Source organism: Hippopotamus amphibius, chromosome 9, assembly GCF_030028045.1.
Source record: "Hippopotamus amphibius kiboko isolate mHipAmp2 chromosome 9, mHipAmp2.hap2, whole genome shotgun sequence".
NCBI lineage: Eukaryota > Metazoa > Chordata > Mammalia > Artiodactyla > Hippopotamidae > Hippopotamus > Hippopotamus amphibius.
Window position 1 is genome coordinate 103,853,254 of NC_080194.1, and position 27,918 is coordinate 103,881,171.

The 27,918-nt window shown below is 54.7% G+C and overlaps 2 protein-coding genes across 2 annotated transcripts; both read right to left on the bottom strand.

The window, feature by feature from the left end:
• Positions 1-12,807: 12,807 nt before the first annotated feature.
• On the bottom strand, positions 12,808-16,858 carry SPACDR (sperm acrosome developmental regulator). The gene is made up of 3 exons (XM_057749810.1): positions 15,805-16,858; positions 15,207-15,533; positions 12,808-13,253 (listed from the first exon to the last, which is right to left on the bottom strand). The coding sequence occupies exons 1-3, from the start codon at positions 15,856-15,858 to the stop codon at positions 13,020-13,022; spliced, it is 615 nt and encodes a 204-aa protein (XP_057605793.1). The 5' UTR covers positions 15,859-16,858; the 3' UTR covers positions 12,808-13,019.
• Positions 16,859-17,085: 227 nt separating this feature from the next.
• On the bottom strand, positions 17,086-27,907 carry TSC22D4 (TSC22 domain family member 4). The gene is made up of 5 exons (XM_057749808.1): positions 27,284-27,907; positions 25,828-26,858; positions 23,397-23,563; positions 18,205-18,253; positions 17,086-17,757 (listed from the first exon to the last, which is right to left on the bottom strand). The coding sequence occupies exons 2-5, from the start codon at positions 26,587-26,589 to the stop codon at positions 17,548-17,550; spliced, it is 1,188 nt and encodes a 395-aa protein (XP_057605791.1). The 5' UTR covers positions 26,590-26,858; positions 27,284-27,907; the 3' UTR covers positions 17,086-17,547.
• Between the last annotated feature and the right edge of the window lie 11 nt (positions 27,908-27,918).

Genomic DNA, 27,918 nt, shown 5'->3' on the forward strand with positions numbered 1-27,918 from the left:
TGGGAGACAGGTGGAGTGTTGGAGGCACTGGGGAGGGGAGCCTGGTGTTGGGATTACAGAGGAATGACTGGCCCCCTGTGGGTTCCTCTATGTGGGAAGAAGGAAACCGATGCCATGACAGCACAGGGGCAGGGGTGGGTGGGGTGGCCCTGGGGAAGCCTGTTGTGTGGAGAAGTTGAGGGGGAAAGTCTACATCCAGCCATGCCCCTCCAGAGGCCCCCAAGATCTTAAGCTTCTGGCAGTGGCCACCCAGCTGGTCACCAATCATGTTCAGCAAGTGTCATGTTGCCATGGTAACCAGGAATGGTACTCAAGACACTGAGGCCTTAGACACTGAGTTTTAGGAAATGTAGGCTGCTAGCAGAGCCCTAGGAATCAGGACCCAGCTCCCTCCCTGCAAGTTATTCCCCCCACACAGTGTCAGTCCTTCAACCTGAGAAAACCCCCAAATGCCCAGTACATTTCCTGCTGGCATCCCAGGCCAAAAAATGGCTGTTACTCTGGCAACAAAGGATTGAGGTAGGGTTGGTTCTGGGCTAGAGGGATGGAGGAGGCTGCAGGCAGGGACTGGGTAGTCCAGCAGGAAGTGAACTTGGTGGAGAAAGAGGCCTTTTGACACCAATCAGCAGTGTGCTGTGACCACAGCACTGAGACCAGATCTGCAGTCCCAGGTCTAAAGTCAGCTCCTGGGGGACAGGGAGAGGAGTAGGAGGGATTCACATCCTATAAAGGACCAGGCCTGGGGCCAGAAATCAGAGGATCCCCCCTCCCCAGCAACACAAACTTCTTCCTCTTTGGGCCTCAGTCTCCTTATCTGTAAAATGGGAGGTGGGGAGGGAGGCTATACTAGTTGATCTCTGCAGCTTCTATTCCAGACAATACATCCCTTTCCCCAACACCACACACACACACACACACACACACACACACACACACACACTTACTTCAGTCCTTTGCCATCACCAGGGGCTAGCCCCCTCTTCTTGGCATCTCCTGCAGCAAGCCCCTTCCTCTTTCCTACCCAGGGCTCCCACTTCTCCCCAGAACTCCAGCTGGATGGGGAGGCCAAGGCAGCCTCTCCATCCAGCCCCCACTAGCCTCACTCCCAGCAGCAGCAGTAGCTCAGGATGACTGGGTAGAGAGAGCATGCCCACAACAGCCAGGCCTACCAGACACAGCAGGAAGCAGCAGGTCTCCTGATACAGCTCAGAACTGGCGGGTTTGGGGGATGCTGGCTGCCGAACATCAGCTGTTCCTTGGCAGGAGAGAAAACCCTAGAAGCATAAAGTGGGTGCAATGAGAGTTGAAGGGGTGGAAGAGGTCAGATCCCCTGCCAGGAACAAGTTCTGTGCCAGGGAGAGGAAGAAGAAACATGTGGAGATGGCTGCAAGGAGAGCAGGGCAGCCCAGAAAGGCTACTCTGTGCAATGAGAAAATTGTACCCCTTCCTCAAAGCTCTTTACTGCCATCTCATGGAAAACTGCCCTAGTGCTTCTATACATGTGACTGTGGAGTTGTGCAGTGCACAACCTGCACAATAGCAAGGGGTGGCCACCTGGGATGGAGGAGGGGGCTCGGGGGGGGGGGGGGAACCTGTGGGTCCAATCAGGGAGGTGAGAAAAGCAGTGGTCGGTGACAAGGGCACAGGCCTGGCAGACCTGTTTCCACTGTAATATCACTAACTGGAAACTTGCAGGAGTTACTGAACCCCTCTAAGCCACAATTTACTGATTTGGATAAAGGGGGTGATGCCTTTAGGGCCTAAGGGATGCCCTGCTCTTAGGATTAAATGAGAAGTTGATGCAAAGCTCGCTCGACATGAAGTAAGTGCCCCGATGGTGGTGGATTTGGCAACAAGAGCAGGACAGAGATTGCTAACAGAGAGAGGGAAAGAGAGAGAATGAGGCCGGCTGTTCCAGGCCAGCGGACATGGTTTCACTAGCTTGTTGAGGAGTTGTTTTAACTAGAGACTAACTGTCCCGCGGAAACAGTGTCGCCAATGGCCCGTGTCACCACGGGTGACCCTGACTGTTTAAAGGTACAGGGAAGGGGCTCCCCCATAATCCTCCATCGGCTAATCCTCCATCGGCTAATCCTCCATCTTGGCTTCGGGGAGAGCCCGGCCCGTCGATCTGGGCTCAGGAGCTCAAGGAAGTACGCCCCTCTGTTCGCGGACACCGCCACGAGGCCCCCCGCCCCTCCGCCGCCGTCCCCGCCAGGCGGCCGCGAGCTCCCAAACCCCAGGCCCAAGGAGGCGCGGCCAGACGGCGACGGCGGCGCGGCGGGAGTAACGGCGTCGGCGCACCGCAGCGCCCCCTGGCGCTCAGGGCCGCGAGGCGCCCGGCCTTCCAGGTGCCCAGGCTCGGCGGCATCCTCGCTGGCCCCCCGCCCCCCACCACGGGTCCCGCCCAGCGCTCGGTGCCCTCCAGCCAGGCCTCGCCCCACCCGCACCCACGTGACGTGGTGGGCGGTCTGACTAGACCGAGGGCGGAGGCGGGAGAAACCCGGCTTCCCAGAGGCCACGCCCCTTCGAACGGAGCGCGAGGGGTCCCGGCTCGTGGGGTGAAGTCACGGGGTTGGGCAGGTGTCCACGTGGGGCACGCCCTTCCTTCACTGGCCACTCCTCCTCCCCATTCCACAGTGACTTTGGGGTAAAGTCCAAATTCCTTCATTCTCCAGCTTGAAATCCCCTTCTCCACCCATGGGAAGCCCTCAGCTCCCCAGGCTGGAGCTTTCTACGACGCTAAGCGCCTTGCGTGACCTTCCCCCAGGGCAGCATCTGGGTGCAGGATCCTCCGTCAAACTCATTGCAGGTTAAAATATAGATTCCCAGATCCCACCTCAATCCCTGGCTTTGAGACCAGGAATCTGTATTTTTAACAAGCTTCCAACTGGTTCTGATATCTCCTAGACTTTAGAATCTGATTATCCACAGTCGCATTCAGAGTGGCAGCGGGTCTCAAATTTCAGCGGGCTTGTTAAAACAGGTTGCTGGGGCCCACCCTCAGAATTTCTGATTCAGGAGGTGTGGGGTCTGAGAGTTTGCATTGCTACCTGGCTCCAGGGATGCTGATGTTGCTGGTCCAGGACCACACTCGGAGAACCACTTCTTTAATGATACATTTTGGAGAGGAGTTTTCACCTGTTGTCAGTTCACTGAGTACCAAGCACTGTACAAGGCACTTCACATTCATACAGCTGTGTGAAATAAATACTTACCATATTTTCCGGATAAGGAAAGTGAGACTCAGACAAGGTAACTCACTTGCTCAAGGTCACACAGTCAGGAAGGACAGGATTTGAACCAGGTCTTTCTGAATCCAAAGGCTGGGCTGGCTCAGGCTCCTGTGCACTGCTAGTTATCCCCTCCCTGCTAGTTGGCTTGTCTCTAGAAGTCCTGAAGCCTGGGAAGTGCAGGATGGGGCTTTGAAGACCCCCTCCCACATTTCCTCAGGTTCAGGGGACTGGCTTTGCTGGGTACCAGTTTTTCTGCCCAGAGGGTTCATGAAGAGAGGACAGAGAAGCCTATTCCTCACGTGGTCCTGAACCCTTGTTCCTTTGCTCCCACTCACGTTGGAGTGGAAGGTCCCCTGACTTCTCTCTGATTGGCTCCAGAGTCTCCTGGATGGATCACTGGGGGCTAGGAGAAGGAAGGACACTTGGATGCTGTAGGAAGAGCAGGAGGGAGGCAAGACCACGGGGTCCCTAGAGGAGAAAGGAGAGGTAGTGCCTCACAGGTGCCCCCGCACCTTGCAGTGCTGCTTGGAGGTTTTGCCCAGACAAGCCCCAGGGGATGCCTGTGCTTGGGGGCAGGACACACAGGTCAAGCCACAGTTGCTGACGGGGTAGAGAGTTGAGCAGCACATCTCAGTGGGGCCCTCAGGTGAAGGACAGTGTGGTAAGGAAATAACAAGTCTAGGTGGGTTGTCAGGGATGAGGCGTCCCACCTGTGACTTCCTACTCCTGTCTACTTCAGATCCGGGCTTCTCCCTTGTCACTTCCTGTCTACTTCAGATCCGGGTTTCTCCCTTGTCACCCACCTAACCCCCACTTTTATGGGGTGGGCCTGAGACAGGGGGTCAGCAGCCCCTCAGGACAGCGCTCATTCTCCTCTGCCTCTTCCTCGCAGCCCCCAGCTTTCTGCCTCTCCTCACTGGCTCCTGGGTCTTAAAGGTTCCCCTGGGGAGGGGAGCACAGCCTGGAAAGGGAGCACAGTTGGGGAGCCAGAGACAGGACCCCAAAGGGAGGGAGTCTGAACCCATCGGGTGGGCAGGCTAGGACCCAGGGGTATATCCTTCCTACCTGAGTCATCCTTCCCTACCCCAAACCCGATTGCCCTGTGCATGCCAGGCACTGCGCTGAGGTGAGCCCTGGGACACAGCCCTGAACAAAGCCCAGGGGACAGGGCTTTCAGGGAAGGTACCTCTCTCTGAGGTAGAGAGTTAATCTGAAGGAGGAATGAGAGCAAGCCAGGTGAAAAATGTGGGGGAACCACTTTCAAAACCAAACAGTCAGCATGTGCAAGAGGAAATGAACTGAGACTAGCCATGAACAGCGGAAGTGGCTGCAAAGGGATACCAGGCAGGTGGGCAGGAGCCACAGCCAGGCTCTGAGGCAAGGAGATTGGATTTCATCCTAAATGCTGCAGGATATCCTGAAAAGATCTTAAATGGAGAGATGACATGCTCCAAGTTACACTAAAATCTCTAACTCCATAAAAAATTTCAAAAATATATCTGCATGGTTAAAAAAATAACATAAAATAACCTGTTGGAATGGCTATCATCAAAAAGACAAGAAATAACAAGCATTGGCAAGGATGTGGAGAAAAGGGAACCCTTGTGCACTGCTGATGGGAACGTAAATTGGTGCAGCCACTACAGAAAACAGCATGGAGATTCCTCAAAAAATTAAAAATAGAACTACCAGGGAATTCCCTGGCAATGCAGGGAATTAGGTAGTTAAGACCTGTCGCTTTCACTGCCATGGGCCCAGGGTTCGATCCCTGGTTGGGGAACTAAGATCCCACAAGATGTGTGGCCTGGCCAAAAAATAAAATTAAAATGAATTAAAATTAAAATTAAAATGGAACTACCATATGATCCAACAATCCCACTTCTGGGGATTTGCCTGAAAGAAATGAAAACACTAGCTCAAAAAGATATCTGCACCCCCAAGAATACTGCAGCATTATTTACAATAGCCAAGACATGGAAGCAACCTAAGCATGTCCACTGATGGATGAATGGATAAAGAAAATATGTGTATACATATATATATATGTATACATATATATATATATAAAATGAAATATTCAGTCATTAAAAAAAGAAGGAAATCCTGACATTTGTGACAACATGGATGGACCGTGAGGGCACTATGCTAAGTGAAATGTCAGAAAGAGAAAGACAAATACTGTATGATCTCACCTATACGTGGAATTGAAAAAGAAAAAAACCAAACTCATAGATACAGAGAATAGATTGGTGGTCACCAGACACAGAGGGGTGGGGGTGGGCAAAATGAGTGAAGGTGGTCAAAAGGCCGACAAACTTCCAGTTATGAAATAAATAAGTCCTGGGGATATAATGTACAGCACAGTGCCTATAGTTAATAATATTTGAAAAATAAAATAACAGTTAAAACGATGTTTGAAAAGAAGAATAAAAAGTGGGAGGAATCACTCTACCCAATTTTAGGTCTCACTTCCATAATCAAGACAGTGTGGTATTGGCGAGGGACAGACACATAGATCAATGGAACAGAATAGGGAACACGAATACGCCCAACTGATTTTTGACAAAAGTGTGAAAGGGTTTCAGTGGAGAAAGGATGATCTTTTCAACAAATGGTGCTGGAGCAATTGCACAGCCATAAGTAAAAAAAATGAACCTTGCCCTAAACCTCACACCTTATACAAAAATTAACTCAAAATGTATGAGACTTCAACTATCAAATATGGGGGGAAAATAGATGAAAATCTTCAGAACCTAGGGCTAGGGGAAGAGTTCTTAGACTTGACAATAAAGACACAGTCCATAAAAGGAAAACTTGATAAATTGGACCTTATCAAAATTAAAATTTTTTACTTTGTGATAGACCCTGCTAAGAGGATGAAATGACAGCTACAGACTGGGAGAATATATTTGCAAATGACATCTCCAACTATATATAAAGAATATATTTTTTTAACTCTCAAAGCTCTAAAAAAAACCCAACAAACCAATTAGAAAATGGGCAAAACACATGAACAGACATTTCACTAAAGAGGCTATACAGATGGCAATTATATGAACATAAATGAAAAGATGTTCAACAGGGAATTCCCTGATGGTCCAGTGGTTAGGACTCTAAGCTTCCACTCCAGGAGACACGAGTTCTGACCCCTAGTCGGGGAACTAAGATCCTGCATGCCGTGTGGCGCAGCCAAAAAAACAAACAAATAAATAAGATGTTCAACAGTATTAGCCACTAGGAAAATGCAAATTAAAACCAAAAAGAGATATCACTACACACCTGTCAGAACGGCTAAAATTAAAAATAGTGATAAAGGGACTTCCCTGGTGGTGCGGTGGTTAAGAATCCACCTGCCAATGCAGGGGACACCTACGATCCCTGGGCCTGGAAGATTCCCACATGCCAAGAAGCAACTAAGCCCGTGCGCCACATCTGCTGAGTCCATGTGCTGCAACCACTGAAGCCCGCGTGCCTAGAGCCCGTGCTCCACAACAAGAGAAGCCACCGCAATGAGAAGCCTGTGCACCGAAATGAAGAGTAGCCCCCGCTCTCCGCAACTAGAGAAACCCCGCACACAGGAATGAAGATGCAATGCAGCCAAAAATAAATAAATAAAATTTTAAAAATTAATTAAAAAATAGTGATAAGAGCAAATGCTCGTGAGGATATGGAGTAACTGGATAACACACATTGTTGGTGGGAAGTAAAATGGTACAGCCCCTCTGGAAAAGAGTACAGCAGTTTCTTACAAAATGAAACATGCACTTAACTTATGACCCAACAATGGCGCTCTTGTGCATGAAATGAAAACGTACACAAAAATCTGCATACAAGTGTTCACAGAAGCTTTTTTTGTAAGAGCCCCCAAATGGAAAAACCCAAATGTCTTTCAATGGCTGGTTAAACGAACTGTGGAACATCCATACTGTGGAATACTAGTCAGCAATAAAAAGGAACTATTGATACGTATACAACTGGGATGAATCTCACGGGAATTATGTTGCATGAAAAAAAAGCCAACCCCAAAAGGCTATCTACTATAGGATTCCATTTATATAATGTTCTTGAAATGACAAAATTATAGAGAGGGAGAACAGATTAGTAGCTGCCAGAGGTTAGGGAGGGGAGAGGGAAAGAGATGGCTAAGGCTATAAAAGGGTAGCACGAGATATCCCTTTGATGGAACTATTCTGCATCCTGACTGTGGAGGTGGTCACAGGAATCTACATGTCACAAAATTACAAAGAACTAAATACACACACACACACACACACACACAAATAAAAGTACATGTAAAATGGGTGCAATCTGAATAAGGTCAGTGGATTGCATTAATGTCAATTTCCCAGTGGTGATATTGTACTACAGTTACGCAAGAGGTTACCACTAGGTAACATCTGGATGAAGGATATACAAGAGCTCTATTATTTTTTTTAAGTTTATTTTTTTGGTTGTGCCACCTCCTTAGTTGTGGAAGGCAGGCTCCTGAGTTGTGGCATGTGAACTCAGTTGCAGCATGCATGTGGGATCTAGTTCCCTGACCAGGGATCAAACCTGGGCCCCCTGAACTGGGAGCATGGAGTCTTACCCACTGGACCACCAGGGAAGTCCCCAGAGCTCTATTATTTTTGATGATCGCATATGAATCCATGTTATTTCAAAATAAAAAGTTTAAAAAAACAGAGGACTGTTAAAATATTTGCAACCCATATCATAAAGGGCTGCAGTCCCTCACATATAGTTTCTAGACAAAGAAATAATAACAAAACCAAATATGTATACAGCACATAATATGTAGCAAGTACTGTTCTAAGTTTTTCCGATGCATTAAGTCATTAAATTCTCACATCATTCCCATGTCCTCTCCATTTTATAGGTGAGGTGACTAAGGCACAGAGAAGTTAAGCAACTTGCCCAAGGCTACAGAGCTAGTTAGTGGTAGAGCCAGGATTTAAAACCCAGCAGTCTGGCTCCAGAATGCAAACTCTTAAACTCTGTTGGTCTCTAGAAAAGACCCACAACCCAGTAGAAAAATTGTTAGAGCATATAAACAGTAAAGGAAAAACAATCAGGTCTTAAACTTAGAGGTGAGGAGAGAAATCCAGAGAAGGGTGATGCAGACCTCCCCGCACTCCTGGAACCAATCTCCTGAAGAGCCTCATCTGCTCCCGCTTGGGCAAGCCCAGCCCATGCCAGACCTCATTACATAAGGCAGAGTCTCCTCCTTCAACACAAAAAGGCCAAGCCCCGCCTTCCAAAAGCTGCCCCTCTGCAGCCAACCGCTCCAGGAGGCACTGAGGGAAAGGGAGGCAGGCAGAAGGCCATGCCTCAGTTTTAGCAGGGAGACAGACACAGCATCCCAGGTGAGCTGGAGACAGGTGTAGGGCAGGTGGGCTCAGTTTTTGAAACAAAGAGGACTGCGAAGGGCAGAGGAGAGCGTCTCCCTTAGTGCATCTCCCCCTTGGAGATCTTACCAGCCATCTACCCAGCCCCCCAGACTAACCCAGTGAGCAGATGGGCAGCTCCAGTAAGGAATGGACAGTGCTGGCAAATCGGGCAGCAATGACCCAGGGGACAAAGGACTCAGCATGAGGCCACCACCAGAAACACCTGCTCCCAGGCCTGCAACCCTGCTGGCCACTTGGAAAAGCTCCAGGCCTCTGAATCCCAAAGGTGCTCCCCTCCTCCCTCAAGTCCTGGTGGGCCACGCCCATATTTTGAGGGGGAGGGGGCAGACAAGGGAAGCAAGCCCCACAATAGTCCTAGAAACTAACATCTCATTTGACAGGTGACTTCTTCCCCCAGGTAGAGGGTAGAGAATGCCATCCCTGCCATCCTACAACATCCTCTAATCTCAATCCTGCCACTCCTGAGAGGAAAACGGGAACAAGTTAAAATATAACTACAGAGACCACAAGTACACACAGGCACATGCGTGTGGCCTCCATGCCTTCGTGCCAAGGCCTTCTTGCCTTTGCCCAGCCCACAGTGGGGCTCAGGCAGGGCTGTCTCTCAAATATGGTGAATGTAGATAAGGCTGAAGGGGAGGGAAGGATGACTAGAAAGATGATCCTGTGTCCAGGACTGGGACTTTATCTCTGGGTTCAAAGACTTAAACCAAGAATATTTCACCCGAGTCAACTCTCTCTGTGGCAGCTTTGAACTGTTAGGAAGCAGAGCTGAGGGAGTTGGAGGCACCGTGTTTACTTTCTGGTTCATTCAGCACTGTTGTAGGTCATGGAGCTCGTATGATAATCTATGATCATAAACCATGTATCATAACCATTAGCATCATAATAGGTAACATTTATTGAGCCCTTATGGTGTGCCAGTCATCATCTCCTTGACCCCCATAACAGACCTATGACACTGGTACACCTGCCACACCCCACTTTACAAAGGAGGAAACCGAGGTTCAGAGAGGTTAACCAATTTACCCAAGGTTACACATCCAGGAAGTGTTCACCTAAACCACTTCCCATGCTCTTAACTACTGCATTCCACTGCTGCCACCCAAGTATACTGGTAAACAAATCAATATGATAATGTCAGTTACTGTTAAGTACTGTGAAAAAATTAAGCATGGTGAGAGACAGAGGATGAACTTGACAGTGGCTCTCTCCTGATCTCAAGGTCAGGTGGTCAGGGAAAGAGTCCACAAAAATGTAGCAACATCTGTACAGAATCCACAGGGGCAAGGAGCCCACTATGCCAAGATCTGAGAGAAGGGCATTTTAAACAAAGGGGACAGTTTGGTTTTTTATCCCCCCAAGGGCAGTGGAAAGCCTTTGGAAGGTTTAAGCAGGGCAGTGACATGTCTTGCTGTGTGATGAATAGATTGTAGGGGCATCCCAGGGAAAAAGAAGATATCTGACATTTTCAGGAAATCTGATGATGAAGGGGTAGAGGGGAGATGGGGCAGGACTGAGAATAGAGCAGGGGCATCTGGGACCAACTCTCTCCTTTGCTCCCCATACTTTCAGGGCCCCCTCCAACAGGAGGGATAGGGTTGGAAAATACAGACCCCTGGTCCCAGCAGGGTCCATCCATAGCCCTACCAATTCTGCCTCCTGGAGTCCAGCAGCCTTGGGGGAGGGGAAGTGCTCGGGGTCTGATGGGGATGGGAGGGCAAGGTGTCCAAGGCGATAATTTTTTCTGTTTTTATTTTTCTTTTGGCCGTGCCATGTGACGTGTAGGATCTTAGTTCTCCAACCAGGGATCGACGCTGCGCCCCCTGCAATGGAAACGCGAAGTTTTAACCACTGGACTGCCAGTGGTTTAACCCCCCCACCCCGCCCCCCTCCCCTCCAAGGTGGGATTTTTGCTCAAGACTCTCATCCGGAGGCAGACTTCCCCAGGAGTCACACTGTTGTCCACTGCTCTCTACCAGGAAAGGACTGGATGGGTAAGAATCCCACCCCCCAAACAAATCTCCACCCCAAGAGATCCTATATGCTTTCCCCCCAGTTGGGGATTTCTCCCTCACATCCCAACACAGGCCTTCTCCAGGGCTCTGGACTGGATTACTTAGGATGGGGAGGAAGGAGGCCACCTGGGTGCACTGAGACATCTAGGAAAAGCAGGTTCTATGGACTTTCCTCCTCCATCCCACCCCTTTCTCTCCACACGTCTCCTGCCCCTGCTTGGCCAAGCCTAGACAGGACTCCATCACCTCTGGGGAGGGAGAGACAGTGGGAGCTGCCAGCAGCTCCCTTGGCTGCTGGCTGAACTCACCTTCTTCCTTTCCTCCCCTCACATTCTGAAGACGCTGAAGAAGCCAGAGAAGAATGGGAGCAGTATTCCTTCCCACAAGCCCACAGCCTCAAGCCCATTGGCTCCTGGGCCTGTAGCTACTTGCAAGGCTATTTACCAGTTACCCTCAGGGGTGCCCAGTCTTCCTACCCTCTTCTCACGGAAAGCTTAGGTCTCCAATAGGAAGAGGTGCACATCTCTAAGGATTTGGAGGGGCTGATTCCAGACCTTAGACAGTGAGGTACTACCGTACTCCAAATCCCTGGGACCCGTTAAACCTCCAGGCTACCTGGGACACAGACCCACCATAGCCTGTTTGGCCCCAGAACAGTTCCAGGCACATAATGGAGATGTGGTGAATGACGGGTGATTGAAGGCCCCAGAATGTTTTGAGGTCCTGCCTGGCTTCAGGCTAAACTCAGGACTGATTCCTGCTGAAGCCACTGCATTCATGTATGGAATACCTGCTATGTAACATGTATGTGTGTGTAACATGTCCTGTGTGAGCTAGACTCATTGGATGAATGCAAGCTGCAGTCTTAAGCATGACCTTTCTGTCCCTCAGTTTTCCTCTCTAAAAAATGTGATAATACTTCATTATAAAGCCATCGTGAGAATTACAGTACTGAGAACAAGACAAAAATAGTCACAGTAGGTGTTTAATAAAATGCTGGGTGGTATTACCAGGGCTGTAAATGTTGGGGTGCGGTGCAAGCTAACAGGCTCAGGGTAGCAGAGCTGCAGGGCATAGGGCAGGGCAGCCGAGGGGGATGCTGCCGACTTTTGGGAAAAGCCACTCGGATTCCCAGCAATGGGGCCAAACTTTGCCAGAGCTGCGGGGGAAGTCGGGGGAGAGTTTGCTGACTTTCCTAGTAAACTGGGTGTTTCCAGCAAACCATCCCTTGTGCTCCTCACCGGCTCCCAGCTTTGCTTACGCCCACCGCCTCCTACAAACATCTAACCTCTCGGTGAGCAAGAGCGAGCAGCGCAGCTGGCCCTCCCCCGTTCCCGGGGCCTCTGCTGCCCCCCAGGCTCCGGCTCCTTCCCCCACCTCCCAGCCCTGTGAACTCTGCCATCCCCGAATTTTGCCGTCTTGCGAAATATCCCTGCTTTTCCTTGGGGAGCCACCTCTGCGCCCTCGCGTGGCCGGGCAAGAGGGCCGGCTAAGGCGGAGAGGGGACTTGCGGTTCCATCGACGGTCTCCCCTCGTGTTGCCCCCGCCCCCCAACCTCCCGCCAGATCGCCACGCTGTCCCGCCACGGCTCCCGCGGCGCCAGGCCGGCACCCTCCCGCGCTCTCAGACCGCCAAGCCCGCTGCCCCCCGCGGCTCCGCCTCGCCACCGGGCACCCTGGGAGATGTAGTTTTCGGTCTTCTCGGCGGGGGCCTGATGCGCGTGCGCGGCCGCCAAGTGCAGGACCCCGACCCTCGCCATGGCCGGGCCCGAGAGCGCCAGAGAGGCAGGACGACGGGCTGGCTGCGGAGGCGGAGTTTCCAGCCAGGTCTCGTTCTACACGGAGGGCCCTGTACGAGTCCTATAACGTCTGCAACAGTCTGTCTCGTAGGTCTCCAGGGAGAGCCCGGGCTCGGCAGCTGGTACCCAGCGAGTCCTCAACGAACGGGTGCCAACGATGCTATCGTTACCGGCTGGGTAGAGTTGCCAGAGGCAATTCAGCTCCTAGAATTGTGTGTGGGCACCCCCCCCCCCCCCCCCCCCCAGTTTACTCCCACACATATTTCGGCTGGCGCCTCAGGTGCCCCTTCCTATTCCACCCAAGTTCCCCTCAGTGCCTCTGGCCATCCACAAACACACTCTATATCTACTCAGAAATATCTGATATTTATTCCCCAACATTTTGATAATGGAATGAAGGGGAGTGTGTGGGACCCCAGGCCAGGACTTGGGGTCCCGATGAGACATCACAGTATGAAAACTTCTCCTCACCCACAACTCCTGGCCTGCTGACCTAACCTGTCCAATCACCCTTACCTAAGAGTGAGGTGGGGGCTTTCTGAGGATGTGGGCTTCCCCCCTAGAGGGGACTCCGAGCATCCTGTTTCAGGCCCTGAACTGGGTCAGGCTGGGGGCAGGTATGGGCCCGGATGTGGCGCCGGCGCCTCCTCTCCTGCCTGCGGGCCAGCTGCCGCAGTTGTTTCCGAATGGCCCACAGCACCAGGTACACTTCCCGCAGCATCTCAGCCTCTCGCGACTGCAAAGGGGACCCAGTCTTCATCTGGGAGGCAACTGAAGTAGAACTCACAGATGACTGTGAAAGAGAGAAAATGAGCACAGGTGAACAGCATGGTCTAGGGGGAAACCGCTGGTTGAACGACCTGCAGATAAACAGCAAAGGCTTGTGGAATTCCACCTCTGTCAGGCCTCAGCTTGGGCACTGCCTCCTCCAGGTAGCCTTCTCCGGCTGTCTCTCTTGTGTTTGCCCTGTCATACCATGTTTCATACAGTTTGTTCTATGGACTCATCTGTTTTCAGTACCAGCGTGCAAGTTCCTGGAAGACAGGGAGACCATGTCTGACCCACTTTTGAGTCCCCAATAGGGTTCCACGGAAAGCACATTAAAATGAAGGACAGAATGACACCCGACCTCTGTCTCCAACCCAAAGCTCTCTCCTGACCTCCAGGCCTGAATATCCCACTGCCTCGTAGATGTCTCTCTGCAGATGTCCCTCTGACACTTCAACTCATCCTGTCCCAACACCCTAAGTTCGTCACTTTCTCCACTAAGTCTGCTCTGCTCCCAGCGAATGACTCCAGCCTGCTTTCACGTTTGTCTCTCCCTCTCCCCTCACCCTCATGCAATCAACCACCAGGCACAACAATTCTACCTCTTAAATATCAACCCAATCCATTAACTCGTTCCACCTGATGCCCCTCTCCCCATCCAGGGCATTCTTCCCTCTTGGTCTAGACTGCAACAGCTCCTGTGGATCTTCCTGCCTCTCTCCTCTTGGCCCCTTCTGACCTCCCTCCATAGGACAGGGAGGCTTGCACAATCTTAGTTCCCTGACCAGTGACTGAACCTGGGCCTCGGCAGTGACAGCGAGGTTACTGGGCCGCCAGGGAAGTCCCCAGATGAACTTTTAACAATTAGTGCAGTAATACCTAATTCAAAACTAAAATAAATTGATCTGGTGGTGATCTAGACGTTTCTCTTTTTAAATTAAAATTTTGACTTTGAGATAATTGTAGGTTCACATGCACTTGTAAGAAATAACAGATTTCCTTATACTCTTTACCGATTTTCCCCCAACAGTAAAATCTTTCAAAACTCTAGTACAGGGGCTTCCTAGGTGGCGCAGTGGTTAAGAATCTGCCTGACAATGCAGAGGTCACGGGTTCGATCCCGGCTCCAGGAAGATCCCACGTGCCACGGAGCAACTAAGCCCGTGTGCCAAAAAAAAAAAACAAAACTCTAGTACAGTATCATAGGATATTGACATCAACACAATCCACTGATCTCATATTCATATTTCTCCAGTTTTACTTGTACTCGTGTGTGTGTGTGTGTGTGTGTGTGTGTGTGTGTGTGTGTGTGGAATTCTGCCCAATTTTATATCATATGTGGAGGTTCATGTACCCAACTACTATAGTCAAGATACAGGAGATTTCCATCATCACAAGGTTTCCTCACGCTGCCCTTCTATAACCAACCCACCTGCCCTCTCTCTCCCTCCCTGAGCAGCACCTGGCAACCACGAAACCACTAATCAGATCTCCACTTCTCTAATTTCGTTATTTCTGGAATGGTCTATAGTATAAATGGAATCCTACGATATATGACCTTCTGGGATTGGTTGTTTTTACTCGGCATAATTCCCTGGAGATCCATCCGAGCTGTCGCATGTATCAGTAGTTTGTTCCTTTACGTGGCTGAGCAGCGTGCCATGGTGTGGGTGCATCACAGTTTAACCGCTCACCCACTGAAGGACATCTGGGTTGGTTTGGGCTATCGTGAGTAAAGCTGCTATGAACACTCACGTACAGGTTTTTGTGTGAACATAAGATTTCACTTATCTGGAATAAATGCCCATGAGTACAATCCCTGGGCCATATGATAACTGCACGTTTAGTTTCAGAAGAACTGACAGAACTGTTTTTCCAGAGCAGCCACAACATTTTACATTCCCACCGGCATGAATGAGTCATGGGGGACTGGGCAGGGTCAGGGCTCTGCTGGGGACAAGGGGGACATGGTGCTGACCTTCCAGCTGCACATCTGCCAGCCAGACTGCAGGGCAGAGACCATGAGCGTGGAGATAGATTTGACAGCAGTCCGGGGCAGCTGCAACAGTGATCTCCGCCCACGGCCCGCCTCCACCGCAGCCCCATCCGTGGTGGTCTTGGCCAACACACAGGAGTCAGCCACCTTGGGGGACACATCCATCTTGGAGACCTTAGCCTCCTTGGGGGACTCAACTGACTTGAAAGTCTCAGACATCTTGGAAGTCTTCTCCACCTTCAACTCATTTTTCTTGGAGTCAGTGCCTTCCACGATAGTTGACTTCGCTTTGTGTTTCCAGAAGAAAACCTAAGAACCGAGACAGGGAGAGGAGAGACAGAAGAGGGGGGCAGAGCAAGAGACAGCAGTCAGGAGAAGGGAAGGCCCAGAGGAGAAGGGGCAGCCTTCTCCCCAGATGTCCTGGCCCTCACCTCCTCCCTCCTCGTCTTGCTTGGCCACAGGAGGCCAGGAGAGGAGGGAGGCCAGGTAAGGGAGTAGGGGGTTTCTGTGACCTAGAGGTCATTGAGCAGCATCTCCCACCCCAGCTTGTCAAGAGGCGGGGGCGGTCTCTGAAACTCACCCAGCGACTAATCTTGCGCCAAATCCATCGGAAGAACCTCAAGACCACAGCCATTTCTCCCGATAGACGAGCCCCAAGTAGGGGGCAGAACCAGCATTTAGATCAGTGGGGAGGGGGAAGGCAACAGGCTGCAGGCCAGTGGCTGCCACCTAAGGGGTCTCTGGGGAGCTTCAAGCGCAGCAGTGAGGAAAGAAATAGAGAATCCAGGAGGAAAGATCCCCCCCCCCACCGGTGACTCATCCTAGGCCCTTCCTCCCCTCCCTGGGGCAGGGAGAGGAATCAAAGTGGATGAGAACCCAGGGGGAGGGAGAGTTCTAGTCCATTGTGAGAGCCTGCCTGGCCCTGACCCCAAACCCCAAGGTCCTTCCAGGACCCCCGGAACCAATCCTTGCACCCTTGGCCCTCCTTCCCCCAAATCCAAGGAAGGTAAACTAACATTGATTGAGCACCCGGTACTCCCTGGGCATTTCCCATGTATGATGTCATGTAACCCTCCCCGTTGCCCTTCAGGTAGCTATTATTGCCGGTGCCATTTTACGCAGGAAGAAGCTGAGATTCAGAAAAATCAAAGAACCTGCCCAAGTCGTAAATCTAGGGAGCTACAGGGTGGGGAGTCCAAACCAGGTCTGCCTCCAGGAGCCCGCTCTCCGCAGGTCCCCCCCTAGTCGGGGCCAGGGTTCTCCTGAAGTGTAGGCTGCTGTTTCCCCCCTCCCCCACTAGACGGGGTCCTTCTCCCTACCTGCCTCTTCTGCCTGGGCCAGAGCCGAGGCTGTCGGGGAGGGGCCTGCTCACCCACAGGGCCCCATCCTCAGCCAGCTGGGGGTGGAGGCCACGGAGGCTGGCCAGGCCTGGCGAGGGCACCGTGTGCCCGGGGAGCCTGGCCCACACCCAGCGTTGAGACAAGGGGCCCATTCAGGGCCCCCCGTCCTGCCCCCAAGCAGCCACCCGGATCCAGCCCGCAGAGGGGACACGCTGGGAAGCTGGGGGTGGATCCCGCACAATCACCAAAGGCCCCATTGTTCCCCTGTCCCCCACCAGCACGTGGGCGGACACCCTCCCTCCCCGCCCCCCCTCCCTCTGCCTCGCCTTGCCTGCCCCTTCCCAGGACCCAGCCCACTGTCTGCCTTTTCCTCCCGCATCTCCACTAGGAGCCACAGGAAACCTCCCAAGGCTGGACGAGATCTCCAGGGGGGCCCACAGCCTCAAGCTTTTCTCCCACAAGTGGAAACTGTTGGTGAGGTCCCCTATCTGGACACAAGCAACGAGATGGCAACCTCCAGATTCAAGTTTCTTCGGATTTTTTAATTATAATTATTACTTTAATAACAACCTGAATCCCAGAACTTCCAGATACTGTCCATACTCCCTCCCCTGGGCAGAGGAGAGGGGGGCACTCTGGGGAACAAGGAGGGGATGTGTGCCAGGGAGCCTCCAACTCCCCCAAGCCATCTGTCGCCGGGGTTCCCAGAACACTGACCCTTAGGGAGGGAGGAGGGGCTCTCCATCTAACACCCCATCCTGATGCCCTCCCTCCTCCGTCAATGTCTAGGGATGCCCCAGCCCAGTACCAGGGCACTATGGATAGATCAAGGAAGGGCGGGGGACAGGCCACTCCTGAGCCTTCAACTCCCATCCCTAGGGATCAGGGGGCATTAAAGCTGCATAGGAAGAGGGGGCAGGCAGCTGGCGCAAGGCCTAGCAGCTGTGGCGGCCCCCAAAGGCACATTGTGAGGAAAGGGAGGCTCAGACTGAGGGCCCATTGGGCGCTGGGGGCCCAAGCCGCGGGACCCCCGAGGAAGGCAGCTGGGCCAGCTGCTCGGGGCTGGCCAAGGCACGCAGCAGTCCATTCTCCTGCTCCAGCGCGGCGTTCCGCTCGGCCAGGTCCCGGATCTGCTCCTTCAGCACCTCCACCTCCTCCCGGACCGCAAACATGAGGTGGGACTTCACCAAGTCCTGGGGGTCCAGGGATAGGCAAAGCGTCAGGGGTCCCAGGCCACCTCAACCTCATCCCCTGCCCAGTGCCTTGAGGAGCTGGGTGTGGGAGATCTTCCTGCTCCCAGATGACAGGGGACCACTGGGGAAGAAGGCAGACAGGGAAGGGGCAGGGGGTGGGGGATGGGGATGGGTAAGGATGCCGGACAGAGGCAAGGTCGGGGCTCAAAGACAGAGATGGGGGCCAGGAGCAGGCTAGGAGCCAAGATATATCAAGGGTTCAGGTGGAGACAGGTGGGGACGGAGGACCCAAGGGAACCCAGCTGAGAGCAGGTCAAGGAGCTGGGAGTCAGTGTTCCCTAATAACAAGGACAGCAGGGATGGAACACTGGGTCGGCCAGCAGAGGCAGGGGCCTGAGCATCAGCACATGAACCGGGACCTGCTAGGACCAAGATGGCTTCTCTTACCATGGCTTGTTCAATCTTGTTGTCAATGCCAACCAGGCTTCCGGAACCACTGGAGAGACACAGGGAGATGAGAGATGAGGAGGAGGAGCAGGTGCCAAGCCAGGTGTCTGGACACCCCAGCCGACTGCCTTCCAGGTGCTTCTCGGAGCAGACTCTGGCCGCCTCCACAAGCCCCGTTCACTGCAGCCTCCCACCCACGCCCCTGCCTGTACCTGTGACAGCAGAGAATCAGGGAGAGGAGGGTTTTGTCCATCCCCCGGCGGGGTGAGGGCCGCTGCCCAGGCCCCCCCAGGCCCCGGTGGGGTGGAGGTCCAGATGCCCCTCGGATGGGGGATGCTCCCCGAGGGGAGCAAGGAGAGGAGACACAGCCCCTTTTCCAGGGAGGCCCCGGAGCCGTCCCCACCACTCGGGTCTCATACGAGGACACCAGGGACTTGACAGAGACCCCTGGCTGGGCCATCCCCAAGGGGAAAGGGTCCTCGGGCCCCCCCAGAGGGAGAGGGCTGTATCAGAAAAACTGCCTGGGGGGGCTCAAAGCCCCCCGGGCAAAGCAGAGTCTCGCTGGTGCCAGGCAGGCAGAAAGGAGACAGTGCCTAGGGGGTGCTGGCCTGAAAGATATACACCGCCCCCCAGGGCAAAGCCTGGCTGCTATTGGCTCCTCAGGGACACGGGGACCCCCTCCCGCTGGCTCCATGGTGGGCGGGAATTCCCAGACGCGGTCAGTGCCAGTGTCCCCTTCTCACCCTGGCACCAATCCCAGAGTGGAGGGGAGGGGGCCAGCTGAGGACAGTCAGCTGGTGGGCTGAGTCGGGGGAGGGGCTGCAGGGCCAGAGACCTGGGTCAGGGAAGGGTGTGAAGGGTGAGGGAAAGCCTGGCCCTGGGAGGCCTCTTCCCACCACTGACCCCATCCTGCACCCTCTGGGCGAATACTGGCCTCCCTCAAGGCCTCAGCTGCTCTCATCTGGGAGGTAAGAGAGTGAAGGTGAGGGGGTGGGGTGTTTCTGATTTGCTTATGGTCTTCCCTGGACTATAAGCACCTCCCCGAAACACAAAGCCCACATCAGGGATGACCCCTGGGGCCTAGCCAGAGGGTCCCCCACCTCCCATGGTGACAGTGAGGAGGAATGGGGAAGGTTACCATGGCAACAGAAACAGAGCCTGAAAGACAAGTACTACCAGCCTATGGACCTGGGACCCGAGCCTGGTGTCTAGGATCTTGGAGGGAGCGAAGGCTTAAGGAGAGGTGGGAAGGTGAGGCTGGAGGTGGGATACTGGGAATAGGAGCAGGCGCTTTGAAGACTTGGTTGACCAGGAAGGGAGAGCACATCTGGCTGCAGTTTACTAAGTGGCCACCAGAGGTCGACTCAGGCCTGGCTCAACAGTCCCCAGGGCCAGACTGGGTCCCAGAACCTGGCTCTGCCTCAAGCCAGTCTCTCCATGGCCCAGGGCCTGCACTGTCCTTTGCACCCTGTCCTCTTCCCCAAGGCTCCCTCTCCCCACCATTTAGGCCCCAGGTTCCTGCTTCACCCCACGGCTCACCACCCAACCCTATCCAGCTTCTGCCTCAGCCCCGGGAACCAGCTCTCCACCTGTGGCCCCCAGTACTGCAGGATCACCAATCCTGACCTCCAGCCCCCACCTTCGCGCGTCTCAGGGAAGGTGGCTCCAACATGCTGCCTCCCTTGCCCTTGTACTCCCCTGTCAAGCCCTCTCTCCTGGTTGTCAGCTCCAACTTGCTTCCCTGTGGGGGGAATTAGCACTCAATCCAAGGTGACCCTTGGATGAGGCCCTGCAACCAGGAAGGGAGCACAAGGGTGCTGGGAATTTTCCATTTCCCATCCAAGCTCGGGTGCAGAAGGCACGGACAAGGTGGAGTAACCAAGAGGGTGACCAGGCCTAAGAGAGCAGGGCAGGATGGGGTGGGGGAAGGACACCTGGGACTCCTCAGGTTTGGGGGAAGAGGACAAGTTTAAGAGCAGAGGGAGGGCCAGCCAGCTGGGGCACCAAAGCAGTTTTCAAGCTATTTCAAACTGAGAAACCTGGGTGGAGACTGGGCCACCACAGAACCCCCCCTCCCCCATCCAGTACACACAGACACAGAGACCAAAGAGGGGCAGATTCACAGGAACAGGAACACTGGCCTTGCTTGACGGACACTCAGTAAAGATGCCAAGTAAGTTGCTCCTTCTTGCCAGCAATAAAGGAATGATACAACAATAAACATTTGTTGGCTGAGAGATGATTCTCTCCTGTTTGTCTGGCACTGGGGAGGTTTTACAGCACTTTCCACTGGCACATTCTAACGTTAACACTTCAAGGGACCAGGACTCTGGCAATCCAAGCCCTCCCTTTGAGAACCCCTGAGTGAGGGATCGCCCGGCACTGTGCTGGAATCCCTGAGCAGGGTCAGGAGGTCGCTTGGGGTGGACTGCATGGGATCAGCCTTCACCACAAGCCCCCAAAGCAACTTTGCGTGAATTAGCGTAAAACTTTTCAAGACACTTATTGCCATTTTCTCAAAAACTTTCATGACTTCAAGTGTTAACAGTGACTTCAAATGTGAGTGGCGCCCCCTGGAGTTGTGCAGTGCATGACGTACACAACTGGGGACTCTGGCCCTGCAGGACTCTTAGGTCCTAGGGCAAGGACAGCTGTAGAGGCTGGTCTTCCTTTCTGAAGGTCAAATGCACTGCCTCAAAATGAGGGTCAGCTGAAGAAACAGGACGTCTGGGAGAGGTGGGGAGGCTCTGATCCTGGGGACAAAGGCCAGCCCTGCTCCCTCACCGTGTTTTGAGGAGCCCCCAGGGGCTGGGCCCGAGGCCAACAAAGTGGCATCCGGCTGCCTCGTCTACATTCCCTCCCGGATCTGTGGTGCCTCTGGGGCAGGGCCAGGCCAGGGAGGTGGGGAGGATGGCTCCTTGCCCGGATTGGGAGAGCTGTCCCTGCCTCTGTCCTGGAGAGAAAGGGCATCCCAGAGATGGCTGCGTCCTCCTCTTCTACTGGGACACCGGCATCCCAGTAGGAAAGCGGAGAGAAAGTGGCTCTGGGGTCCGACACAGGCTGCAACAGCAGTCCTGCCACTTGCTAGCTGGGTGACCTTGGGCAAGTTTCTAAAACCTTCCTCCTCTGAGTCTCAGTTTCTTCATCTGGAAAGTGGGTATCATGGGGCTGCTCTTAGGATTATATGAGATAAAAGGTAGCATCTGACCCCAAGGAAACACTGAATAAACAAATGTACCTTTCCTTTCCTGAGTTCCTAGAATTCATTCCCTGTAATGCCTGGATCCCCCATGCTGGCCATCTACCCATTCATCCACCCATCCACTCATCCCCTTACCCATCCATCCATCCATCCATCCATCCATCCATCCATCCATCCATCCATCCATCTACTTATTTAAGTACCTCCCAACTGCCAGGCCCTGTTGGGGACACGAAGGTTCTTGCGACCCAGGAGCAGGCGAACAGTTTGAATTCACCATGCACCCTCTATTTTCCATCTCCAGATTCTAGAATTGGTCAGGCACCCCCAACTCCCCATCTGGGATCCAGGCACTAAATACCCTAGCCCACCTCCCCTCTCAAAAGGGAGGTCCCATGCCATGGGTCCCATGAGTCCCATGCCACTCAGACCCTGTGCTGCCAGCTCCAGGCACACCAGAGAGGTGGGGTGGGGGCTACACACCCCATTCCAGGGGGCCAAGGAGGTGGCCCAACCCAAACCCGCTGGCCCAGCAGGGTGGAACTTGAGGGGCGGGGCTGGGCTGGAGCCCAAGAGACTTGGAGCTCAGCAGGGTAAAGTGGAGGCTGGGAGGCAGACTGGGGTGTTTGAGGGGGTGGGACAGAGGGAGGAAGGGAGGGAGGGGACAAGCCAAAAGAATAGAGCTGAGGAGGCTTCTGGAGGCAGAACGCTCTAAGAGAAAGCAGGAGGCTGGCCTCTGAAATCAACAGGGGTGGGGGAGGGACAGGGAGCCCTCAGTGCCAGGGAACCTCCCAAGTGGGAGGGGGAGCGGGTGGGAAACGCTGAGAATAGCAGCGCTGGGGGCAGGTGACTCTCCCGGCCCTGGCCAACCTCACACATCACACATTCTTTGAAGCAAGGAGCCCAGATGCGGCCCTGCCCAGCCCTTCTCTGTCCCTCATCCTCCAAGTGACTCCACCAGGCACCTCGCCCTCTATCCCACTGGCCCCTATCACCCCTCCTCTTTCCTCTCTGGCCCCACCAGGGACTTAGTCCCCGATTCGAGAAGGAAGGGCGCCACGTGAGTGAAAGGCAGGAAGCCGAAAGTCCCCACTGGAATAAGTCCCCCAGCAGCCACTAATCCCCACCCCTTAGTGCCTTCCAAACAGGAAGTCCCTCCCCCCAGGACCTCAAACAGGAAGTCCCACTCCTCCCTCCAAAATAAAAGTGGCGACTCCCTGGCCCCTCTCCTGGGTTGCTATCAGTGCACAACCAGAAGGCAGCAGCTTGGCCATCTGACTGGTGATTTTGTTCCTCCCCTTTCAGCCTGCTGACATTCCTATGTTGAAAACTGGCCCTCAAAAGAGGAAGTTCAGCCCACCGTGCCACGAGTGGGATGTTCTCCCCTGAAAGGCAAACCCCAGCAGATCCCGCTCTCCTATACCTTCCCTATGACCGACAGCCGGCCTCTCCATGGCTTCAGCTTGGCCTTGGCCCCCAGGGAGGGCTCAGCCCCCGTGGTGATGCTAGCACAGAGGACAGAACCTTAGGGACATGCTTTCTTGGTACCAGAGGTCCCAGGATCCTAAAGCAGTCTAAGGATGGGTCCTAAGGATGTTACCTCTACAGGCAGGAGTCCCATTCGCCTCGGTAGGGAGAGGGAGAACCGGAAGACCGACTCCCTATTCTGGTCTCCTGCACATTTGCCAGTAAATTCTTAGGGTTGGCCAGATGATCGCTAAATCTGCAAGAGCTCTGGAATTTGACAACAATGACTCCCTTCAAACTCTAAAAAAGTCTACGATTTGACAGCCCTAAGCCAGGCAGTCCCACCCAGCTCTCTCCACGGAGAGGGAGGAGGTCTCAGATCAGCTTTGCCCAGTGTACTATGCCCAGGCCAGGCTTCTCTGTTTAAGAGGTCCTCTTCAAGTTCAAGTTGGGGGAAGAACACCCACCAGGCAGCTTCTCGCAGCTATCTCAGGTGCTGGATGGGGAGCCAGAGCCCACCTACCTATCATCATCGCTGTCCAGGTGGCCACTGATGGCCAGCATGGAGCGGGCCAAGCTGAGGCTCTGGGCAGCCGCTGTTCCAAAGGGGTCTGGAGACTTGTGAACCAGACCGGCATCAGGGAAGAAGTAGAGGGCTGGGGAGCTGGGGCGAGAGTCTAGTGGAGGCACCTGGAGACAGACAGGTAGAAACCGTCACATTGAACAAGAGAAAGGATCCAACCACCTTACAAACTTGCCTAGTAGTCCTCCTCCTTCCCCGGCTCTTCCCACATACCCCCCTCTGTCTTCTGAGGACCAGGGACCCAGGTGTCCTGCCCCACAGAGCCTCTTTCCCCAGGCTCTGGGGAAGGCATAGGGCAGGTACTAAAGGCAAGAGAAACAGCTTCCAACAAGTGGCTCATGGAGTATCACAGAGGGGCTCTGGTCTGCACTCCAGTACCCTTCCAGCACCTGAACCAGGACTCCTAATCAGAGGCTAGTCAGACAGTTGCCTTCTGTCACCTGACTTCTTAAGGCGATTCAAATGTCACTTCCTCAGAGAGGCATTTCTCCATCCTTTGACTTGTGAATTCCACTTAACTGTTCTATTTTTTTTTATAGCCTTTCATATTATCTGAAATTAAAAGTATTTCTGCCTCTCTGCTGCTGGAAGGTTAAGCTCCAGAGGGCAGAGCTTATAGTTTGTTCAACAGCTATTTGTAGAATGAATGAATCCTCAGAAACTGGTCCTCCACCTCCTCCCCCTTCCCCCCTCCTCTACCCAGTCTAGCCTCTCCCCTCAAACTTCTAGGGACTCAGGTGAAGTTCTGCTCCTGAGCTTGGCTCAATGGGGGTTGGGGGGATGGGGGGAGGTGCAGTCTGGGCGTAGACCCACACAGCCCAACAGGCGCTGGGGGTGGCTGCAAAAGGGCGGGGGCCACAGGAACAAGACGCCTCTGTGAGGCCCCAGGAGGCCCCGGCTTCTCGGAAAAGCCAAGAACAGAGAGTCCAGGGTGGTTGGTGGGACAGAACAGAGGAAGGGGGCCCAGGTCCCTGTTAGAGGCAACCCAGGGAGAAGAGGCGTGGGGGAGTGTAGAAGGAAGACAGACTTTGGGGCAGGGGAACAGCAGCACAGATGCGTGCACCCAAGAGGAGATCAGGACGTGGGGGGAGGAAAGGGAGCTGGGGGCACAGAGGGGAGAGGCGCAGGGTTTGTGGGCCCAAAGGAAGCTCAGGCAGGGCTTAAGAATAGAGAGAGCCAATGCTGGGGGCAAAGGGGCTTGATTTGGAAGAGCGTGGGGAGAGGGACTGGTAAAGGAAACCCATCTTCTCCCCTGGGGTAGCAACTGAATGAAAGAACTCAAGAAAAGTGGGGGGTGGCAAGAAATGTGAGTTTGAGGCCAAGAGGGGGTGGGGGGAGCCGGTCCTGACCAGTCCTGACAAGGCCCAGACACACAGTCTCAGGTTATTTTTATACTGTGGTTTGTGCCCAAGGCCAGGAAGGGGAAAAGTTCTCATCCTCACACTCCCTGCCTTCCCTCCCGCGTCCAAGGTGTTATTTTCTCCTTCAGGACAAACACATCCAACATCCCTGGCTGCCCACCCCCCACCCCAAGGACCCAGGCATCCTGCCCCCCAACCCAGACTTGTTCCTCTTTTGGAGGCAGGAAGCAGAATGAGCAAAGGATTTAACTCTTTCTCTGCTGCTTCCCACCTCTCTCCCACCCCACGGTGACCACCTCCAGTGATTGATCCTGGAGAGACCCGACACAGGGAACCGAGACAGACAACTGGGGGTGGAAAGGATGAACCAGCCAAACCCCCATTCTTGTAATGGGTTCCCTCACCCCCACTCAATACTTCAATGGCTTGGAGAAGTTTGGCTTGGGATAAACCTGGAGATGGGGCTGGGAGGGTGGCTAGTGGAAAGAAAGAAGGCCCCACCCCCCCAACTGGAGATGGGACTGCAAAGGAGAGATTTATGGTGGAATGCCTACTTTTTGCCCTTCCCCCACAACCCCAGCAGCACCCCCTCCCAGAGGCCCAACCACCCCAGCCCTGCCTGGGGCCTCCATCCTCAGTGCCTGAAGAAGTGAGACAGAGACAGAAGATGAAGGCCAAAGTGAGGAGATCACATCTGCATGATGGAGAAAGAAACAGGACTGAGCTACCTGGAGATGGAGACTCAGGCCAAAGGCAGCAAATGAAAGGCCAAAGAGAAAGAAAGTGCAAAATATGGGGAAGAGGGAGCCTAAAAGAGAAAACAAGGGCCATGTGAGGAGCAGGAATAGACCTCCAAGTGAGATGGCAGGAAGAAAAAAGATGGGCTGTCTGATCTGACAGACAGGTGACAATGGAGGGGGGAGAGGTCAGTATGGAAGTGGGGTCCAAGGTCAAGATGGACAAACACTGCCACTCAGGTGTCTCCCCCAACCCTGGAATGCAGCTCTTACCTGTCCCATCTCCTCTGGAGCAACCAACTCCATCCTCAGCCGCAGGGCTCCATCCTTCGCATGGGACAGTGGAGGGGTCGCCGCTGTTGAGCTCCCTGGCTCCACTTCTACCCTCAAGGAGGGCAGAGGCGTGGCCGCCCGGGAAGTGCCTGCGCCATCCCCTGTCCCAGGCTCTGGGGGGCGCTGCTGGGATGGGGAGGCTGACAGGGGGGGTGTCTCCACCTTGGCCCTACCGGGCACTGCCAGCTGGCCCAGCCCCCCGGTTAAAGAGCGGGCCTGAGGTCCAGGGGAGGTGGGGGGCGGGCGGAGCCAGGAGGTGGGGCCCTGAGACAGGCCTGGCTGTGGGGTAGGGGCACCCAGGCCCAAGCTGGCCAGCTCCAACCTGGAATCCAAAGATCGGCCCCCGTTGCCCCCTGAGGCCCCTCGAATTCCCTCCAGGAGCCGGCCGAAGCTAGGGGGCTCCAGGTCTCTCTCGTAAACATCCACACACGTCCAACGGCCTCGGCGATAAGGCTCTCCCAGGCCTTGGGGCAGCTTCACCACCCGGAAACGGGAGGCGGGGGCCCCAGGCGGCGGGGAGCCGTTCCGGGGGGTGCCCTTGCCCCCTGGCTCCGGGTTGGGCTCCCCATTGGGCAGGCGGGGTAGGGGCCCAGGGGGGGCCGGCAGGGCAGGGGAATCTGAACCCCCTGGGCTCCCTGGACCCTCGTAGTCCGTGGTGACGCTGGTGATTTGGAAACTACTTTTCTTCTTGCCCCCACTCATGGTCCCTGGGGCTCAGGACTGGGCCAAGGTGGGCGGGGGCGGTGGTGACTCTGAGGAGCTCAAGCACCCCTGGAACAGGGGGGCCACATGGCGGGGACATCAGGGCCCCTGGGGACGTCTGGGTCCGACATGGCAGGAGGACCTTGCAGGAACTGGGGGTGCCTGGTTGGTGAAGGGAGAACAGGGGAGGGGAGGCAGCGGGAGTGGGGGGGCAGGGGCAGGTTTTTCCTGCTGCTGTCGCTGCCGAACTCCAGAGCTGAGTTTGCAAACTGGAAGAGAGAGAGAGAGAGAGAGTGTGTGTGTATGTGTGAGAAAACAGTGGGCAGGCTACCTCCGGGGCTTCCTCTCTGGGGTGCAGAATGGGAGAGGAAGGGGAAACCGCCAGAGACCCAGAGACAAAGAGACAGAAATGACGGAGACCAGAGCAGAGGGGACAGATCCGGGCGGGCTCAGAGAGCAGGAAGAGGTGGCCCAGACCCGAAGTTGGGCATTCCTCTTTGGGATTCAAACTCACAGGACTCAAACCGTCCCAGGAGCAAGGGCTCCAAGGCCTGCGTGAACAGGGGTGAAGCCGCTGCTCAGCCCGGCCAGGCCTCCAGGAGGCCTGTACTGGGCCTCCAAGCCCCCCACCCCCTAGCTCCCCCATCGCTGGGGCAGGCGCTGCCCCGCCGCCCCACCCAGCCCAGAGCCCTACCTCTCGGCCGCGGCCACGGAGCTGGGCCGGGGGTCTCGGCCGCCTAAGATGTTGGGCTGCCCTTTCCCTGGGGCCTCCCGGCCCCAGCAGGTCGGGGGGCGCAGGCGGCGATCACAGGCTGTCCAGTCCTCTTCGGGGGCCGCACCTCGCCCCGCAAGGCACCTCCGCGGAAAGTTTGCTGTCCGGAAAAGAAGGAACCCCCGCCTCCTTGGCGGAGCCCAGGCGCAGCCTCTGAAGCCCCAAGGGTCTGCGGACTGATACGGGAGGGGCGGCTCAGCCCGCCGATCCTGCAGGTGGAGCCGGCTCTGTGGTCGCCGCGAGCAGCTCTCCCAAGCCTCCTCCCGCGTGGCACCGCTGGGTCTCTCGCCGCTCCTCCGCTCCTCTCGGTCTTTCTCTTTCTGGGCTGTTGACAACCCCCACACCAGGAAGTCCTGCCTCCTCGGGCCTGCTGCCTGCTCCTCTACTCCTCCTCCTCCTCCTTCCCCTCTTCCTCCCCTTCCTCCGCCCTCTCTCGCTCCTGGGGCTCCCGGCCAGCTGGCCCGGGGCCAGGTCTGCCACCGCCACTGCTGGTGCAGTTGCCGCTCCTGTTCCAGGGGCCCCGGGACCGGCCGCCTTAACCCCACACCTGCTGGGCC

Coding starts and splice junctions, on each gene's coding strand:
- SPACDR (XM_057749810.1), bottom strand. CDS start 15,858: ATGGCTGTGGTCTTGAGGTTCTTCCGATGGATTTGGCGCAAGATTAGT. Junction 15,534..15,804: donor GGCGCAAGATTAGTCGCTGG/GTGAGTTTCAGA, acceptor CTCGGTTCTTAG/GTTTTCTTCTGGAAACACAA. Junction 13,254..15,206: donor GGCAGATGTGCAGCTGGAAG/GTCAGCACCATG, acceptor TCTCTTTCACAG/TCATCTGTGAGTTCTACTTC.
- TSC22D4 (XM_057749808.1), bottom strand. CDS start 26,589: ATGAGTGGGGGCAAGAAGAAAAGTAGTTTCCAAATCACCAGCGTCACC. Junction 23,564..25,827: donor CTCCAGAGGAGATGGGACAG/GTAAGAGCTGCA, acceptor GTCTGTCTCCAG/GTGCCTCCACTAGACTCTCG. Junction 18,254..23,396: donor CTGGACAGCGATGATGATAG/GTAGGTGGGCTC, acceptor GTGTCTCTCCAG/TGGTTCCGGAAGCCTGGTTG.